General features: G+C 51.1%; 1 protein-coding gene across 4 annotated transcripts in view; it reads left to right on the top strand.

The window, feature by feature from the left end:
• Positions 1 to 20,633, top strand: part of Prdm11 (PR/SET domain 11) — a 70,567-nt gene that overhangs the window by 19,088 nt on the left and 30,846 nt on the right. For 3 of the 4 annotated variants that reach the window (XM_029536699.1, XM_021194759.2, XM_029536698.1), the window contains exons 2-4: positions 13,206 to 13,330; positions 13,667 to 13,770; positions 14,174 to 14,436. In XM_029536699.1, coding sequence (XP_029392559.1) covers positions 13,212 to 13,330; positions 13,667 to 13,770; positions 14,174 to 14,436 — 486 coding nt within the window. In that variant the 5' untranslated portion in view covers positions 13,206 to 13,211. Of the gene's footprint in view, positions 1 to 12,489; positions 12,605 to 13,205; positions 13,331 to 13,666; positions 13,771 to 14,173; positions 14,437 to 20,633 lie in introns of those variants that run through there. The other variant, XM_029536697.1, reaches the window with a different exon arrangement.

The following is a 20,633-nucleotide window of genomic DNA, read 5'->3' as shown; positions in this document are numbered from 1 at the left end:
GAAAGTGCAGCAGGCAGGAGAGAAAGAGCAAGGGGTACTAGTTAATGTGGAATGCCCAGAGATTTGACATCAGTGGAAGCCTGGCGGGAGGGGCAAGCCATGCACATCTGCTGGGAAGAACACTCCTTACAGAGTTAAAAGCCACCGCAAAGTCATGTGGGAGGGAGGGCAGGCTCCTGGGGCTACACTAGGGGCAGTAGGAGAAAGAACCATGAGAGATGAGGTCGCAGGAGATGGTGTCCTGTATTATCGGCTCTGCATGAGATGGTCACTGTGCAGGGTTTGAAGCAAGGGGCCCCATGGTGACAGATTCGCCTTGACTGTGGGTGACCAGTAGGGCACACTCTGGGGAGGCTGCTGTGTGCTAGTAGCTGAGGTCAGGAAGAGTCACTGAGGAGTAGCTTCCTTCTTTAGTACAGCTGCCTGATGTGTTGGTATGTTACGGAGCTCCCAAACCCTAGGGAAGCTTGGAGACTAGAAGAGAAAAGGCCACATGTAACTTTCACCTGGTTTCGTGGTGTGAGATCAGATCACGCTATGTAGCAGGGGCTGCCCTTGAGTTCAAGAACTGGGGTGAAGGTGTGAGGTATCACACCCAGGCTCTGTGTATCTTGAAGAGGCCCCAGCACCAGGTCCCTCTCAGGGTATAGGGCCCAGTGCAAACTCGCAACCCAGAGAGCATGCATCTGAGTTGGTTTCCAAGGCCCAGACGGAGAGCTGGAGCCACCAGGAAGAAGCCTGGCTGGAAGGGGCCCCATACCTGCAGTGGGGCAGGGCAAAGCAAGGGTGGGTGACAGCTGCTCAGAGCAGAAACCCTGTCTGCAGGTGTGTGTGTGTGTGTGTGTGTGTGTGTGTGTGTGTGTGAGAGAGAGAGAGAGAGAGAGACAGACAGACAGACAGACAGACAGACAGACAGAGATGAAAGCTTCCAGGCAATGAAGAAATGAAGAGGTGGGCTGGCTTTCCCATCTGCTGACCAGCTCTCCAGCTTTGCCCATTGAATTCTTCCCTTCCAGTGTGCCCAGTGCCAAACAGTTCTCAGATCCCCCAGCCTCAGCTTTCCACACTGGCTTCCCAGGCTTAGCACAGATTCCAGAGGACTAGGGCTCAGTCCCATGGGACATCCGCTTCAGACTATTTGTTTCAGATCCTAAGTGTCTATGCTTCTGACTGCTGTAGATGGAGGCTCTGAGCCTTCCCCAGTCTCCATCATCCCCTGGGTTGACTTACAGAATGAAGGAAATGGTGTTTCTCACCATTCCTGGCTTATAGAAAAGGCCCAAGCCAGACACTGCCAGGCCGAAGAGCTGCATAGGGAATGGTGTGTGTGTGTGTGTGTGTGCACGCGTACGCGCGCGCGCGCGCGTGTGTGTGTGTGTGTGTGGTACGCAGAGCACATGCATCTGCGCTCTGGGACGCACATGTGAAGACTGGGGGTTGACGTTCTCCTCCATGTCTGTCCACCTTCTTTTTGAGACAGGGTTTCTTGTTGAACCTGCAGCTCACTGTTTCAGAACTGGGTAGCCTGCAAGTCCCTAAGCTCCATCTGTCCCCTCCCCCACATGACCCCAAACTTGGATTGTATGTGGGTGCTGGGAACTGAACTCAGTCTCTGTGCTAGCCCAGCAGTTTACTCACTGAGCATTTCCCCAGTCCCACATTTTAAAAAAATTTTTAGTTGTTTAGTTTTCTGGGTCTGGTCATTGGATCCAGTGCTCTGTGCATAACAGGCAAGCAAGCACTCTGCCTCAGAATCATACCGCAGCCCTGTGAAGTAGGGCTTAATCTCCAGCCCTATTCCCCAGTTTCAGAGCTCAGTGGGTGAGGCTGAACACTCTAGCGCTCTAAGGAGGCTGGCCCCACCCTGAAGCTCCCTGGTGTCTGTAGAAGTTAACTCAGGTGTTGACCAAAGGGCTTCTTAGAAATAGCGAGAGATATTCCCTTTAGAGAGTGTGCCAGAAACCAAGGTCAGGGTCAAATATGTTTCTTATTGTACCCGTGTCCTTCCGCTCTGTTGGCTGGCTTCATGGATGTGCCCTGCAAAGCCTTCTGCAGAGCTTGGCTGCCTTGCCTGAGGGCTTTCTCACTGAAGTCACAAAATAAACACCTTTCACTCACTTTGACTGCCCTAAAGTGGGTCAGCTGTCAGCTGCAGAGGAGAGAAATCGTGTGTGGTGATACTCCTTAAATGCCAGGCTCTTGCTGGCAGTGATGGTGCACGCCTTAAATCCCAGCACTTTGGAAGCAGAGGCTGCCAGGTCTCTGTGAGTTCGAGGCCAGCCTGGTGTACAGAATGTTTTAGGACAGCCAGGACTACACAGAGAAACTCTTTCTCCAAAACCAAAACCGAACCAGAGAGCTGGCTGGAGAGATGGCTCAGGGATTAAGAGCACTGGCTGCTCTTCCAGAGGACCCGGGTTCAATTCCCAGCACCCACATGACGGCTCACAGCTCCAGCTCCAGGGGATCCAACACCTTCACTCATGAATGCAGGCAAAACACCAATTCACATAAAAAGTAAAAGCAATCATAAAAAAGAAAAGGAAACAGAAAGTCCAGGCTCCATATCCAGTCGCTGGGGAGACCATGGAGGTGTACCATTGATTGACACAGGTGGCTCATGCTTCTGGGACTGAGAATGGCCCAGCTGCTACTGAAGGGAGCTGTGACACCTAAGTATGTCAAACACAGTGGGATGCAAGCCCACAAAAATAGTGCCATTCTGAAACAGGTTCTCCAGGACTTGTTCTGACCTCTGCCTCTCCGAGTCCTACTGACAGAAGAAAACGTGATACATTTCAGAAGTCCTCCCAGAGGGAGCACCTTAGGAGGAGCACAGTTCTACAGGCCCAAACAGCTGGGTTCCACAGCAGGAAGCCCCGAGCTGACTGGAGCTCAGTTCCACAGTTGCCTATGGTGTTTCCTGCCTTTGGGTCCCCTGCCTTGGGTCTTGCCTTTGCATGCTAGTTCATACAAGTACACGCACACACACACCCCTTATAGTAGCATGACCAGAGATACTTCCACAAATATACCCATGGAACCAGCACCCAGACTGAGAAATCAAACCTGATTTTAGCACCCTAGGACTCTTGTTTTCTACCCATTCCACTTGGCTCCAAGAATAACTCTGAACTTGACCCCTACTTTACTTCCTCTCATAGATGTGACTACATACCTGACAAACAATTTGAGGGTGGAAGGTTGTATTTTGGCTCGTGGTCCGGGGGATATAGGCCATCGTGGTGGGAAGGGGTGGTGGCTGGGGCTCTACCTGTGATAGACGGGATGAGTCTTATTCACCTCTGAGTGACAGGCCGTGCTGTAGAGAGACCTCAGTGGGAACCGGTCAGCCCCGACTCTACCTGCTGGAACCCAGTGCAAAAAGTTCCACACCTTCCCCAAACAGTGTTAGCAACGGGGACTAACTCCTGAAACCCTGAACCTGTGAGGGAGCTGGGCTAGGAAACAGTTTCACACTACAGTTGTCCTCAGTTTGTTTCATTTCTTTATATAAATCAGATCCCACAGAGAATTCTCTCCAGAGTCTAGCCTCTCTTCTCGGGGTTACAGTTCAGCCATAGTGTTCACATAGTTGTGGTTAGATTACTTCCCTTCCCACATTGCATTCTATCCATTGATTGATTTTATTTTAAAACATGAAGCTGGATACATTGGTATATGCTTGCCATCTCAGCTCAGGAGGCTGAGGCAGGAGGATCAAGAATTCAAGGCTAGCCTTGGCTCTAAAGGCAGACTGTGTCTCCAAAACAACAAAACAAAGCCAGGACATTTGCTGAGCCTCATGCACTTCAGGAGGAAGCAGGGCAGAGTGAGTGCACATGGTCCTTCAGGGCCTTTGCTTAAGATGCTGATGGCTCGCCAGCCTGCTGATCTGATTGGCACACAGCCTGAGTGTGGTGTGAAGGGAGGAGAAGGATGCAGCGGACAGGCAAGTCTTTCAAAAACATGACCATAAGACAAACCCAGGGATGCTTCATGATGGACATACCAGGCTGCCTTGCTACATTGGTGAGCCCCTCACCCATCACGTCTGTGCCCAGTGCCCCCTTTGTACTCAGTTTCTAACCTGGATTCCTCCCTTTGCCGCCCCGGGGTTCGATCTAAGAGTCTGTTGACAGATGGGAAGAATGCCTTTAAAACAGTGGTTCTCAACCTGTGGATTGCAATCCCATCGTGGATCAAACGACCCCTTCACAGGGGTTGCTTAAGATCATCCTACATGTCAGACATTTACATTACGACTGCAGTTATGAAGCAACAATGAAACGATTTTATGGTTGGGGGGTCACCACAACGTGAGTAACTGCGTTAAAGTGTGCCGCATGAGGAAGGCAGAGAAGCACTGCTTTAGTTGCTTCATTCTGAGCCCCGCCCTCTTTTCCTCCTTTCCCCCTCCTCCCCTCCCCATCTTCCTCTCCCTCCTCCCCTTTCTCTTCCTCCCCCCCTCCTCATGCTGAGGTCAGACCTCACATGGTTTACCCAGATCCTCCAATGGGGTTACTCTGTGTCTCTTTGTGCCACTCCTGGGCTCACGCCCCACTGCACAGCAGTTTTAGACTCACCCCAAAACAGAGTGTCATGTCCCCGCTCCTTGCTCACCCGCCACAAGGGCATGCGTGTTGTTTCACTTGGTGACCTTACAGCGAGATCATTGTCAAAGTCCGCAGCGGCATGGGAGTCCCGCTTGGTATTGATGTTCTCTGATTCCAAACAAATGGGTGACTGGGTGCTGATATGTGTTTGCTCTCAGAGTGTCTGTCACTTCCTGAGCAGTCTAGTGCTCTGCTGCTTTCCCCCTCCACCATTACTGTCCCCACAGGTGTCCTTCCTCAGAATGTCACACAGTGGCAGCCGTACAATACACACATTTCCTCAGTGACCATCTCCACTCAGTAATAACGTCCACATTCCTTTCATGTGTGGAGCACGTGTTGTGTGTTGAGAGTCGCCCAGCAGATTGTGAACTGCCATCCAGCCTTCCATCCCGTGCTCTGTGCCAGCTTCTCTCTGGTTTGGAAGTTTAAAGCACTTCTGTGTTTTGGTGAGCATGGATCCCATTGTAGGGGACAGCTCTGCAAATCCGGGTTTGCTTGAGCCATCGCCCTTACGATTGCTTCCTTACAGTGGGTTCCTAGCAGGAGATCTCTTGTGCAGAGAGAGCTGGTCCTTGGCTTCCTGGACTCACCCTGTAGAAACACTCTCCCAGGAATGTCACACTCCAACCCCTAACATTCGAGTAAAAACTTCTTGCTCTGGACGGTCCTCAGGGGCTTGAGGAGTTTAAGATTTTGTGTATTTACTAATGGAGATGTGACACTGAAAGGGGCTGCCTAGGACTAAGATCCTCCAGTTCAAGCCACGAAAGAGAACTCTGATGATGAGTGATGTTTGCCATGCGTGCCACGTCGGAGACTATAGGAGATAGATGCTCATCATCTCTGACACCCAGAGCCCAAGTGTTAATAAGATTTTACACTTTTCCATTGAGCATTTTAGCATTTATCACTTCTTTTATAAAATGTTCAGAATTTTTCTATTGAGTTGAGCATTGTTATAGCTGGATGAGAAGTGTTTTTCTAGTGAGTGTAGTAATTGCTGTGAAGCTCTTCATCCAAGTGCTAAAGGTATGATTTAGGGCATCACACATGATTGGCAAAAGGTCTACTTCTGACCTGTATTCTCAGGCCAACTCCAACCCCCCCCCCACTTTTTTTTTGTTTTTGTTTTTTGGGTTTCTCTGTACAGCCCTGGCTGTCCCAGAACTCACTCTGTAGACCAGGCTGGCCTTGAACTCAGAAATCCACCTGCCTCTGCCTCCCAAGTGCTGGAATTAAAGGCGTGTGCCACCACTGCCTAGCTCCAACCTCCTTTTAATATGTATACTTTTTGTTGTTGTTGTTGTTGTTTTGTTTTTGGAGACATGATACTAAGTTTCCATGGCTGGCCTTGCACTCCTGACTCTTCTGTCAACCTCCCAAGCAGCTGGGCTTAGTTTATGATACTTTTAAATGACACTAACATTTAACTAACATTAGAACTACTGTTAATAAAGTAATTACTAGGGACTAAGCATTGTGTGCGCAAACCTGACCTGTGAAGCAGAAATGTGCAGATTCTCAGTCCCTCTAAACAAATGGGAAACCAAGACAAGCAGTCATTTGTCAAAGCCTGGCTGTGGCCATGCTGGTATCAGTGACCGAACATGTGCTGGTGTAAGACTTCCATAAAATTAACCGGTTTGTAGTGGCTCACACCTTTAATCCCAGTACTTGGGAGGCAGAGGTAGATATGAGTTCAAGGCCAGCCTGATTTACATAGTGAATTTTAGGACAGTCAGGACTATAGAGAGGGCTCTTGACTCTAAAAGGGGAGGGGGGTCCCATGAATTCTGTAGCATGTTTTAATAGATTTATCTCACGGTGATGCACTCTGGTAATCCTGGCTCGTGAGAAAGACAGAAGGATTAGCCAGGGTCTTATCTTAGTGAGTCCTGGAACTCACTATGAAGGCTAGGCTGGTCTAGAACTCAGAGAGATCTACGTCTGCCTCCCCAGTGCAGGGATTAAAGGGGGGTCCAGTGCACCTGCCTCAGACTCTTTTTAAAAAGTAGGTAAAAGTGGGTCGGAGAGGTGTCTCAGTGGTTAAGAAGCACTGACTGCTCTTCCAGAGGTCCTGAGTTCAATTCCCAGCAACCACATGGTGGCTCACAACCGTCTGTAATTGGATCTGATGCCCTTTTCTGGTGTATGTCTGAAGGCAGCTATAGTGTACTCATATAAATAAAAATAAACAAATCTTTAAAAAAAAACGTAGGTAAATACGTTTTTTTATAAATGCCTTTTGCAGCCGGGCGTGGTGGTGCACGCCTTTAATCCCAGCACTCAGGAGGCAGAGGCAGGTGGATTTCTGAGTTTGAGGCCAGTCTGGTCTTCAGAGTTAGTTCCAGGACAGCCAGGGCTATACAGAGAAACCCTGTATCATAAATAAAAAACCAAAAAAAAAAAAAAAAAAAAAAAAAAAAAGCCTTTTGCATGCCCTAGGAGTGATCATTCTCCCCATAGATAGTGCTTACTGGGCACATAAACTCAACTATTCGGGGGCTGGAGAGATGGCTCAGGTTAAGAGCGTTTGCTGCTCTTACTGAGTAGCTGAGTGTGGTTCCCAGGACCCACATTGGGTGACCCACAGCTGCCTGCAGCTCCAGTTCCAGGGGATTTGATGCTCTCTTCTGGCCTCCATGAACACACACATTTGCACATACCTCGGTATATGTGTGTGTACACATCTATACACACATGTGCACACATACACAAATAAAATATAATTTTAAATTCAGCTATTCCTTCTCATAATTCCCAAATGTCCCCACTCCTGCTCCTGTGGTCTGTTGATTAACACCATTAATTGATGGGGTACGGATTGGGAGGTTGAATCGGGAGGATTGCCACAAGTTTGAGGCCAGTTTGGTTCACACCACAAACAGCAGTTCAGCTAGACTACATAGTGAAACCCTGTCTTAAAAGAAAATGACTTTTCAAGAAGTGGAAACTGAGGCTTAGAGCATAGGTAGAAAAATGTCTCAATTAATGGCACAAACAAGACCAAGCGCCCAAGATCCCCAGCCCAGGTGTACATCTGACCTTGAGTCCTTTAGATATTCAAGGGGACAGGCAGGGTGGATACCAAACAGAACTGCAAACTCTCAGTTGGCCAGACTTAAGGAAGCCAAGTGGGCACAGCCTCCTGATGCCCCACTCCCCCGGCTGCCAGGCAATCTGGGGTCCTGGCTCTCTGCCAAGGGTGAAAATGAGCTGCAGGCCTCTGGCCACTCTCTGCCCCTCCTCTTGGGTTTGCATCTCATTGCTAGAGGTTCCACCAGGCTTAATCTCTGTGAGTACAGACTCGGAGGAGCCAGGCTGGAGGGATCAGTGCCAGCAGCTTGGAGAACTTCATGAGGCTGCCTTCTGTTCGGGCAAGGAGGTCAGAAGAAATGGCTTTTAGAGCCTTACCTGGCCCATGCCTTCCCCTGATATGGAGTTCAGTGAGGGTCACCAGCCCCAAGCGATAGTTCACTTAGTCACATCGTATTCTGACGCATGTCCCCGTAAGCCTTCCATTGAGACAGGGTCTATTTCAGAGTAAAGGTGCCCGTGACCCACTTCAGGCTTCAAACGCACAGCACTCAAACAAGTGAGGCTTGGCCATGGCCTCCAGGCAGCTGGGCTTTTCTGAGAATGGAGAGGCCTGAGTAGATGTCAGGGACAGTGAGAGCAGGGGCACCCTTTTTGTTTTGTTTTCCGGGAAGCTCAAAATGGTTGGCTGTCCCATCACTAACCATCTAGCAACAGGTTACTATAGTCTGTTGGGTGCCACAGGGAAGAACATAGAAAACATAGGGCAGACTTGTCATCTCTGATATTCCTAAGCATCCTACTTTGTACAAGTTGATTAACTATTCCTTGCCTGAAAATCCCAAATCCAATGTATGTCAAAATCTGACGTGTTCAATAGATGATCAAGTTGTGGAGCTCTGGGATTTGATAAAGAGTATGCCTGCATCCTAGTGCCAGGACACTCCCAGGTCTGAAACACTTTTGGTGGAGCATCTCAGACAAAAGTCATGTTACCTGAGTAATTCTGTAAGAAAACGTGAAGAAACACATGCAGGCAAAGCCATAGGCCTTTCTGCTAGGAGGTGGAGGTGCCGTCTGCTGACCGTTTGTTTTGGACTGTCTATATATCTCTTCTAGTTCCTAGCCATGTGTCTCTTTCCCTCCCCATCAGGTGTCCTTGTCTCTGGGCAGCCAGTGAAATACAGCCCTTTTAAAGCGCTGGTACTTGGCTCAGTCTGTATCCCAATTCTCCCATAGGATGTTCTGGCACTTACGATCATTTCTGGCTTACCCATGAAGACTCCTTAAGACTTAGCACACAACCTTTTGATGTGGCTGCTGAACAAAGCAGAGTCTGGAGAGATGGTACAGAGGCTCACACTGCCCTATCATGGGACTCATGTTCACTCCCCAGCATCCACACCAGGTGACTCACAGACACCTACAATTCCAGCTGCAAGGGATCTCACAACCTCTCTGATCTCCATGGGCACCTCCACTCACATGGACAGACAGACAGACAATTTAAAATGAACTTAAATCAATAAAAAGTTTTAAACACTATTCTAGATTTATTTATTTTTATCTGATGTGTATGAGTGTTTTGCATGCATGTATGTCTGCATACCACATGCATGCCTGGTGCCCACAGAGGCCAGAAGAGAGTGCTGGATTCTCTGGAACTGGAGTTACAGATGGTTGTGAGCTGCCTGCCTCGTGCCAGGGATTAAAACTGGGTTGTTTGGAAGAGCAACAAGTGCCCTTCACTGCTCAGCTATCTCTTCAGCCCCTAATAGAAAAAATTTAAAAAGAAAAGAAAATCTCATGATGTCTTAAGTGAGGTTATGGTTTTGTTTGCCTCAAGTGAGCCTGTGAACCAAAGGTTGGCATTGCCAGGTAGAAAGACGCGGTGTCTTGAAGCTGAGTACTTCAGGGTATACTGTAAGAATTGGGTTCCCAGATATGTGATCTGAGTCAGCTGTGCCTGTCACTGCACTAGCCTCTCAATGCCAGCCTTGTCGCCTTGCCCAGACACATGGGGAAGGAGAGTCAAACATAACCCACAAAGCTTCTCCTTCTGAAGTCCCTTGTGCGGCTGAGTGTCTGTGGGGCCGGTGGGGTACAGAAGACACAGTGCATTTTGACCTGGGCCATTGGCCCATCCATTCATTTGGCAGATGTGAGTTCTGCTAGGGTGGGATGGGCCTGAGAGCAGGGCGAGACACAGCAGATGCTCGAGTGCCTCCCAGACTGGGAATGGAGGTCCCTTCAGTTTCATGCTCTAGTCCTCGCATGCTTTCCCAGCCTCTGAGCGTTTCCTGGAGCCTGTTACAGGCACTGGGATGTCAGTGGTAAGCCAGCCAGAGAGCCTGGGAAAGCCACTTGTCCTGCCCTCTGGGAGCTTACAGTTGCAAGCTAGCTAAAGGCCGTTATACACTGGGAGTGGGGTGGGGGGTGGGGTCCCAGGAATTGTGGCTGGTGGAGTAGACAGGGGTCAGAGAAGGGGACCACTACAAAATGGTCCTAAGCTGTGTGGTCCCAGAAAGCCAGAGTTTGTCAGTGATTGACTAAAAAAGAGAAACCCAGCGGGGACCATTCTATTTTTTTTTTAAAGATATATTTATTTACTTATTATATGTAAGTACACTGTAGCTGTCTTCAGACACTCCAGAAGAGGGAGTCAGATCTCATTAAGGATGGTCTTGAGCCACCATGTGGTGGCTGGGATTTGAACTCAGGACCTTCGGAAGAACAGTCGGGTGCTCTTACCTGCTGAGCCATCTCACTAGCCCAGTGGGGACCATTCTAAGCTGCACTTGTTGATGCTTCCTGGCTGTGTTCCTAACCAGCTTTCCTTTTCTTTGTTTTTTTTATTTTTATTCATTTTTCTTTATCTATCTATCTATCTATCTATCTATCTATCTATCTATCTATCTATCTATCTATTTTTGAGTCAGGGTCTCACTATGTAATTCCAGCTGTCCTGGAACTCACTATGTAGACCAGGCTGGCTTCACACTCAGGGAGATCTGCCTACCTCTGCCTCCTGAACTCTGGGGTTAAAGGTGTGCGCCACTATCTTTTTATCCTGGGGTTGTAGCCTTTTCAACGTTTATCTCTGTCTCTGTCACCCACCACATCTGATGGAATCTGTTATTGGCCACATTTCGTTGGAAGGAGAGTAGACGCCTACAAACTGTGCTCTGACCTCCACACATTCATGACCCCCCCCCCCCACTCACACACACACATTCGATAGACTTACTGAGAGAATGAAAACGTAGAGAAGTCAGACAACCTTTGTAAGACTCTGGGGAGCCTTAGCTTACTGGGGACCCCCTGAGTGAACCGCGTGGAGCCCAGATTGATGCAAAAAGCAAGAGGAATGTATTGTTCCAGTGCACTGGGGTTGTCCCAAACAGGAAGGAGAGGTGGTGACTCCTAGCACCAGTTCGGAGAGTTTTTATATGGTTTCCAGGGGCAGAACAGAGCATCAGCAGCTAGGCGCAATATGATTGGCAGAACAGTGCATCCTTTAAACTGATTAGGAATAGGTGACAAGGACTTCCCTTGTCTGAAGGTGAGCAAAGGTCAGTCCTGCCTTATGTGTCCCCCCCACCCCCCCAAGGTCGTTTCCTGCCCTGTGGTCTGAGAAATGCTAATTAGCCTCGCCCTTCTGGAAGGGCGAATGTTTTATGATCTTCCCAAAATTCCTGAGCTGACCTTTTCACCTTCGTTATCAAGCTTGCCAGCCATGGCCAAGTACCACAGACAGGCCACATGGCTTTAGCCTCCCTAGTTCTGAAGGTTAAGAGGTCAAAGGCCAAGGTGCACGCAGCCAGATAAGTGCTCTCTACATTGCAGATGGGATTTTTCTACTGTAACCTCGCAGGCAGAGAGCCTTGTGTCACCTTTCCTTATGAGGTTACCTGACCCTGAACACCTATCCAGTCGTTGCCACTTCTCCAAATAGTGTCGTTGGGATTTAGGACTTGAATGTAGGGGAACATCAAAGGGTTCGGCCCCTAACACCTGCTCCATGCCTGCTCAGCTTGTCGTTGAGACTTGAACTCTCAGAGTGCAGGCTGTTCCTAGATGCAGTTGTGGGACTCCTGCCCTTGCAACTGAATTCAGTCAGCTTGCGTGACCTTGGGCCAGTCCCTTCTCAGCCTTCAGCCCTCCTCACCCCCTTTCTCCGCGGGTGGCTGGGGAGCCATCGCCCGGGATGGGAGGTGGAGCAAAACGCGGCGCTCGCACCCGGGGCGGTGCAGGTGGCGCAGGGCGCGGGCTGCGGTGGCCGAGGTGGGTGTCGGCGGCGGCGCTGCGGAGGCGGCTGCGGGCCGCGCGCGACCGTCCGCGCGTGAACCCGGGAATGTCCCCTCGGCGGCCGCCCCCCAGCCCCCGCCGCTCGTGTCCTGCGAGCCCCGCGCCCCTCCCGGCCGCCAGCCAACTGTGTGCCCCCGGGGCCGGCAAGAAGCCACATGCCCCCGCAAGGAATGCCGGGCTGCCGGGAGGGCGGGGGGCGGGCCGGGCCGCGGCGCCCCGCCGCGAAGGTGGGTGACGGCCGGGGCGCCGCCCCCGTGCACACTTTCCCCGCGGGCCACACACGCGGTCGAACAGCGGCCGCGGGGTTGGGGGCAGGGCGCCCTGTCCCTGCGGTCCCCTGTGCGCGCCCCCCGCGTCCCGACTCGCAGGAGGGGCAGGCCGTGCCGCTCCCCCACCCCTCCCGCCGCCGCGGGCTTTGGGGCCCCCGGTGGGGAGCAGGGGGCTGGTGAGCCGAGGAGCAGGGGTGTGGCCAGCGGGGGCCCCGGGGAGTGAGTCACACACACACTCTGCTTGCCCAGTCCCGGGGCCCAGCACGGTCCCAAGGCCGAGCTACTACTGCACAGCCCTCTGAAGAAGAGTGTCCCGGGGTCTGGCATGAGGACCGTGGGGAGGGGCTGCAGCCAGGTTCTGTGGTCAGGGCGGTAAGCATGCTCTGGGGACACTCCCCCCTGGAGAGAGAGGTGGGCTTGGAGTCAGGGCAGGGCTAGCCCTGGCTGGCACACAACCAGCTCCCCAGCCCCGCCTGTACCTGCTGTGAGCTGCCCAAGGGGCCTGGCTTCTTCCTCCTGGCAGCCCCTCGCTCGGGGCCTCACAGCCAGCCATGCAGAGCTCATTTCAGCCTTCCACTCCCTCGGGCCCAGTTGGATTTGTGGAGTCCCCTTCCTGCCCACTTTGGCAGTTTGTCAGGTTCTTGGGGGTTCCTTGTGTCCTTTGGACGTAGTGTCCAGGCTGTGCTTCTCAGGCCTGCCTCCTGGCCTGAGCTGCCCCCTGGGCCTTGACCCCATGAGGCTGGTGGCTCCAGTCATCCCCAGGACCAGCCCGGGATAGAAATGGCATTTCCTCTTGGCCAGGCTACAGCTGTTTTTGTTGTCTGAGTTCTCAAGGCTTCCTCTGGGTATGGCAGGGAGGGTAACCAGACTCCTAGGGACGGACCCCTGCTCTCTCTCCCAGCCACTCACCCCTCTTCCCCTGTCTCTTTCATCTTCTTCCTGTGCTGGTCCCGCCTCCCTTGCCTGTCCCCAGGACAGAATGACTGAGAACATGAAGGAGTGCTTGGCCCACACCAAGGCGGCTGTAGGGGACATGGTGACAGTAGTGAAGACAGAGGTCTGCTCACCACTCCGGGACCAGGAGTATGACCAGCCCTGGTGAGACCCCTGGGTGGTGACTTGAGGAGGGGAGGTGGGTGGCCATGCTGGGTTGGTTGGGGACCCAGGGGATGTTCTTACTCGATGCCACCCTTCCTTGCTGGACAGCTTCTGGAGTCAGAGGTGAGCAGGCACTAGATAGACAGGGGGCAGAGATTCCCAGAGCCCAACTCTCAGGAATTCCCGCGCTCCACTGCTCCTACAGTGAACAGCCCGCCTGATGGGGTTCTTTGCCCATCTGCAACTCTCTGCCTCGTGTCCAATCTGTCTTCCCCTTGAGTTGTCTCTGATGGCTTCATTGCTTTCCTCTTTTCTGTGGGCCCTTCCCCGGAGCAGCTCTCGGAGACTGGAGCCGTCTTCCATGGAAGTTGAACCCAAGAAACTGAAGGGAAAGCGTGACCTCATTGTGACCAAAAGCTTCCAGCAAGTGGACTTCTGGTGTAAGTAGAGCTGAGGCTCTGGGTGACTCCTCCCTTTACCCCATATCCCATCTGCCCCTGGGTCGCAGTGAGAGGCACCCACCTGGGGCACATGAGGGCTCAGCAGCCTGTCTTGCATCTTAGAGTCCACAGATGACCCCAAACCAGTTTTTTATTCAAACTTGAGAGAGAAGCCTTGACATTATAGCATGTCCTTCAGTCCTCCAGGGAGTAGGTATCATGGTTTATTGCTTCTGATGGATCTGGGACTGCAGCTAGCTGTGCAGATCTAGGGTTGGTAGGCTTGAGCCACATGCACAATGTTTTCTACTAATCCTCAGTGGTCCCCAGTGGTTTCCCCAGACAGTAAGGGGGCACTTCTTATACCTCTGCTGACCTTTCCCTCTTCTTCACACTCCTCCAGTTTGTGAGTCCTGCCAAGAGTACTTCGTGGATGAATGCCCGAACCACGGTCCCCCCGTGTTTGTGTCTGACACGCCAGTGCCTGTGGGCATCCCAGATCGGGCAGCCCTCACCATTCCGCAGGGCATGGAGGTGGTAAAGGAGGCTGGCGGGGAGAGCGATGTGCGGTGTATAAACGAGGTCGTCCCCAAGGGCCACATCTTTGGCCCCTATGAGGGGCAGATCTCTACCCAGGACAAGTCAGCTGGCTTCTTCTCATGGCTGGTGAGTGTCCCCTGTACCATTCATTCCCTGAGAGAGGTTGACGTCGGGTCGGAGGGAAACAGTCAGTGATAATTTATGCGTGCACAAGTGCTTTTCGGTGGCTAACTGTGGACATGTGGTCTTGCTACCGTCTTGTCCAGCCATGTGGCTTTTGTCCTTTGGTGTCCAAAGACCATGCTAAGGGACCCCACCTCAGCAGCAAGCAGGTGAGTCATCACCAGGTAGTACTTAAGGCTGATTTTCCCAAGTGTCCTCCTGTGTGGGTGTGTATGCATGTGGCTGTTCATTCAGTAGTATTTACAAAGACCACAACCAACCCGTCTTCCAAAATGGAAGACCTATAGCTCGAGGCTGCGGGGTCACGGAACATGATGTTCTGCTCAGAAAATGGGTATGCTAGGGACTGGAAGGAAGGCCTTCCAAGACAGGCACGGTTCCCATTGTTGAGAGCGAGCAGCGAACAAGCATGTAGATGTGATTGTTACCACCAGAGGGGGAAGCACAGCACACTTTGGGACATTATGTTTGTGGTACCTGGAGCCTGCATTGGGAATGCCAGCCAGCTTTACTGTTTACAGTCTAATGGCCTTGAGTGTATCACTTTCCTCTCTGGGCCTGTTTTGCGACACAGGCTAATAAGAGCTGCGGTGAAGATGACTCCAGGTGGCCTGGCACCATCCTTGGGAATGTGATTTCTCAGTCACTAAAGCCTTTATCATTGCTTGATGTTACTGCTGTTTGCCTGGTTGAAGGCTGGGTTCCTTCAGAGTAAGAACTGGAGAATGAAGTGCAGCTGGTCTTGGAAGGGGATAGACCCTCTCATTCCATGTAGACAGGAGAGATGGGAAGAAGTCGGCTGTGGTAGCAATGGAGCTCAGCAGAGAGGATGGCGGGGACTGTGCGTGATAAGTTTCCCAAGCCTGAGGACCCAGGGAAGCTGGTGATGTGGCCAAGCAGAAACCTGGTTGGGTCAGTGTGGCATAGAAAGTCTTGATGAACATGGTGATGGCTTAAATTGAAGTCTAGAGGTCGGTGGGCGACTCTGAGAGATCCAGGAGGGAGAGCCCTGAGACTGGTGGGGCAGCTAGGGTGCCAAAGTGAGGAGTAGGGGCTTCCAAAAACACCAGGAGGGATTCCCAAGACTGCTCACAGGGGAGAGGTGGACAGTGGGTGGGGCATCGGAGTGGTAAAGGAAGCAGCAGGACCATTTATACCACATGTATGCCTCTCCTTGAGCATCCATCTCCTTGTGCCAGGCCCAGGGGCAGGCCAGAGCTAACCAAAGACTAATGAAAATGCACATAAGACTACGGGCAGGTGTTGATGAGACAGGAAGCTAGGAGAAAGTGAAGAACCAGGGGAAGTCTTGTGAACAGAGGACAGACGAGGCCACCAGATGCTGACCTGGGGTTGAAGGAAGAACATGGTCATCTGTATTAGTTAGGGTTCTCCACAATAACTGAATCTATATCTATCTATCTATCTATCTATCTATCTATCTATCTATCTATCTATCTATCTATCTATCTATCTATCATCTATGATTTATTAGAATGACCTACAGAATGTGCTCTAGCTAATCCAACAGCGGCTGTGTATGAATGGAAGGTCCCATGAATCAAGCAGTTGTTCAGTCCACGAGGCTGGATGTCTCAGCTGGTCTTCAGGATGCACCCGAATCTTAAAGTAAGCAGGCTCCAACGCCAGTGGAGGAATGGACTTGCTAGCAAGGCGAAGGCAAGCAGGCAAAGAACAAAATCTCCCTACTTCCATGTCCTTTTATAGGCTCTGGCCCAGATGAGAGGTGTGTCTCCCCACCTCAAAGATCCAGATAGAAGTGGATCCCCCACATCAAATGAAGCAACAACAACAACAAAAAACCCTTCACAGGAGTTCCCCTCAATTCTTGGGTTTTACTTAATTCCAAATGCAGTCAAGTTGACAGCTAAGAATAGCCATCACATCACCACAGTACACATTGGTGAGGGGTATTCGATCAGTAGACTTGCATGAGCAGAGGCCCTGTGGCAGGAAGGGGCACACAGCATATCTGAACAGCAAATGTGGGGCTGGAGAAGGCCTAGAGGTGTACCGGGTGGGGTCCTGTGCAGACTTTACTCTGTGAAGGATGCTGGGAAGTTTCCAGGTTGTTTCAAGTAATGATGGATGACCAGATAACTGGGTTTCTTTATTTATTTGTTAGGCTGTGTGTATATGTGTTCAGGGTGGTAAAGTGTGTGTGTGTGTGTGTGTGTGTGTGTGTGTGTGTGTGTGTGTGTGTGTGTTTATGTGTATGCCTAATTATTCTCTACCTTATGTTTGAGACAGGGTCTCTCTCTAAACCTGGAGCTCACCAATTCAGCTAGACTGGTTAACCAATAAACCTCTAGGGATCCTCGTACTCCCCAGCACTGGGATGATAAGTGTATGCCACAGCATTGGGTTTTTACCTGTGTCCTGGGGATCAGCTCAGTTCTTCACAATTACACAGCAAACACTGTCCACTGAGCCATGTCCCCAACCCCACATTAATGTTTTGAAAGGACAACATTGGCTGCAGCCTACAGAACTGACTGGGGCAGAGATGTGGCACTGGTTAGGAAGCAGATAGTCAATGTAATTCTAAACCTTCAATGGAGGTAGCGTGGGTGGAGACAGGGACAGAGTCAGAGATTAAAGGATCGACTTGAGGACGAGATGGAGGATGAAGGCCAGTCAGGATGGGATGGCTTCAGTAAGGGACCCAAGTATCAAGGCCAGCTCAGGTCCTCCCTGCCTCCCACCGAGCACTTCTGAAATGAGGCCTGCTGGATGGAGAGAGGGTTGGGAATGACTGGGATTCTGGGGTTGGCCTTGTTGAATGGCGATGTCAGCAGACAGGTGGATGTACCGTGCTGGCACATGCAGTGGGGGTGTAGAGATGTGACTTATGATCATAGTGGAAGTGGATGGGGCCTAGCTTCAGTGTCAAGGGACTTCAGCAGTTAACAGTCCAGAAGGAAGCATGAGGGAAAGCTGCACTGGGGGAAGGCAGGCCAGGAGAGTGATCTGCCCACATAGCAAGAAGAGAGGCGTCCAAAGGCTGCAGCTCTCATGCTGCTGGAAAGCCCAGGGTGACAGGACTCAGAAGGGTCTATTGATATTGTGGCCACAAGAGCATTGTGACACTAGAGGAACGGTAGGCCTCAACCTGGGATCTTGGACCAATATGGTCTTTGGCCATACTGACAGCTCAGGGTGAGGGCATGCTACTGGTACCTAAAGACAGAGGCTGGGGGCCAGGGCTAAGTGGTTTGCAGTGCCTAGGATTGCAGCCTACAACAAAGGCTTATCAGTAGCCCCCTGCAGGAGAGACCAGGAGCTGGGCACCCGATTAGCATAGAGGTGGCTTGTAGAACGACTTCTCAGAATTTGGCTAGAGCTCAGAAGTGAAAAAGAGAGATAAGAGAGGTCGATGGTGATTGGAGGGTAAGGGGAGCTGGTACTAGCATGAAAGCAGTCTTAGGGCCAGCAGGAGGACGAGGTGAGAACATCATCCGTACATGCATTTATAGCACCGTTGGAAGGTTCTGCAGAAGCCGCTGAGTATGGAAAAGGGTGGCTCAGTACATTTCCCATCACCTAAGGGACAGCCCAGGGTAGGTGGGTGTGGTAGACTAATTAAGTTCATTGCCAAGTTGGCCGAGATCTGGAGTCACGTAGGAGACAAGCTTCCAGGAGATTGTTGAGCCTGTGGGGGGAATTGTCTTGATGGATGTGGGAAGACCCATGGGTGGTGGCATTCCCTAGGCAGGCATACTGGACTGTATACAGTGGAGTGAGTTGAGCATAGGCGCTCATCCCTCTTCCTTCTGGATTGCAGGTATAATGCAACCAGCTACCTAGCACTCCTGCCCTGCAACCAGCTCCTGCCCGTGTGGCTTCCTGTTGTGATAGACACTGGGTCTGTGAGCCAGATCACCCTTTCTTCTTAAGTTGGGTTTGCCAGTATTTTATGACAGGAATGAGATTAAGATAGGTCCCACAGTGTCCTCATTCTTGTCCTCAGAACTGGTGACTGTCTTTCAGTGGCAGAAGGTGCTGGCATCTGTGGTTACCATGAACATCCTGAGTCAGGGAGATGATCTTAGGTTTTCTGGCTGGGTTCAAGGCAATTACAAAATTCTTCCATGGAGGAAGCATCAGGGTCAAATCAGATGTGGGGGAAAATGGTTTCTGTTGACCTCCCCAAAATGGAAGGGACTGGGAGGTGTTTGGTCTCAAAGCTGTCAGTCTCTACTTGTTTCAGGGTCCTCCTGGCTGGCATACCTACCCCCCATCTCACCCCTATCCCTAAACTCTCCAGCACAAGAACTGAGCTGAGCCTCCTTCCTCAGCTTCTCTTTCCCCATATAACTCAACCATTTTAGCCAAATGATCCTTTTGGTCTTTTGGTCTCTGGCCAGCACTCACAGCATTGCTCCTCCGATTCTACCGTGTTCCTCTGCTGGGAGTGGTGAGGAGGGGAGAAATGGGCCATTGCATAGAAAGCTAAGCAGCTGGGCGGAGCTACATAGGCTTTAGGCCTGTTGCCATCTGGCTGTGCAGAACTAGCCTCCTCTCACCTCTTGGCCCTCCTTACCTCCCTTCCTTCTGAGCCTTTCCTTCCTGCTTCCTGACTAGATCTTTCCTCCTCCTTCCTCACCGGCATCAATCCTCTATCTGATTCTATTTGAGCTGTAGGAGAGCTGTCCCTACTGTGTGCTGACTGGCAGGGCCTGGGTTCACAGGGACAGAAAGCCTTGCTGCTCCAGCATGAGCTGAGCACTCAGTTCTGGCTGCTTAGACAAGATACGCCCCTTTCTCTGCTCTCTCAGCCCAATGGAATTTATCATGCAGTAAATCATGGATCAAAGTTTCCCAGCCCCCCTACCCCCCACCTCCCCACCAGATGCTGCGGGCTAGGACTGCACCGCAGGCACAAGGTGCTTAGAGCCACTGTGTAAGCCTGTGGTTTGGAAAAGAGGCAGAAGAAAGAGGAGCTAGGAAAGGTTTCTATATTAAGTTTTTCATGCAGTCCATGAGGATTTAGGGCAGCCTAGCAAGGTGTGTAAAACAGACCTCAGTGGGGTATTACAACTGAGAGAGAAAAAAGAAAAGGAAGCCTAGAGTCTCACCATGTGGCCAGGAGTTGACAGCCTAGGTCTGCAGTCTCAGGGGGCTCAGGGAAGCACGAACCTCAGGCTTGTCCATTGAGTGAAGACATTGGAGAGACTGGGATGTGTGTGGGGGTGTATACAGGTGAACAAGTGCTTTGCATGCGGTTGTGTATGTATGTGTGAGTGTCTGTGTGTGCACTTTTGAGTGTGCCTGTGGAGGCCAGAGATGGACTTTGGGTGTCTTCCTTGCTCTTTCTCCACCTTATGTTCTTCTTCTTCTTCTTTTTTTTTTTTTTTTAAATTTATTATTATATGTAAGTACATTGTAACTGTCTTTAAACACACCAGAAGAGGATGTCAGATCTCATTACAGATCGTTGTGAGCCACCATGTGGTTGCTGGGATTTGAACTCAGGACCTTTGGAAGAGCAGTCGGTACTCTTATCTGCTGAGCCATCTCGCTAGCCCCCACCTTACGTTCTGAAACAGTGTTTTCTCTTCTTGAGTCCAGAGTTCACTTATGGGCTGGAGTGGCTCATCACTGTGCCCTAGGACCCTCCCTCTGGTTCCTCAGCGTTACCATGCTCAGCTCTTCTGTGGGTTCTGGGGGTTCTGGGGTTCAAACCAAGGTTCACAGCCTCGTGTGACCATCTGAGTCCCCTTGTCCTGGACAAGTGCTTTCTTTGTGTGTGTTTTTTATTTAATTTCTACTAATTCTTAACTATGAAAGCTTCAAAGAGCCTGGTGTGGTGGTGCATACCTATAATCTGAACGCACAGGAGGCTAAGGGAAGAGACCCGCCAGAGTCCAAAGCCTGGGTTACGTGTTGCAATCCTGACTGACAAGAACCCCAACCCAAACCTCCAGCCACACCAACAATCTTGGTCTTAGGGTCACCCATTGCTACATCTTATGACATTTATGCTTGTATTTATAGTGGGGCGTGTGTGCGTGTGTGTGTGTGCGTGCGTGTGTGTGTGCGTGTGTGTGCGTGTGTGTGTGTGCGTGTGTGTGCGTGTGTGTGTGCGTGTGCGTGTGTGTGTGCGTGTGCGTGCGTGT

The sequence above is a fragment of the Mus pahari genome, chromosome 3 (genome assembly GCF_900095145.1).
Source record: "Mus pahari chromosome 3, PAHARI_EIJ_v1.1, whole genome shotgun sequence".
Classification (NCBI taxonomy): domain Eukaryota; kingdom Metazoa; phylum Chordata; class Mammalia; order Rodentia; family Muridae; genus Mus; species Mus pahari.
This window is presented reverse-complemented; position numbering and strand designations above follow the sequence as displayed.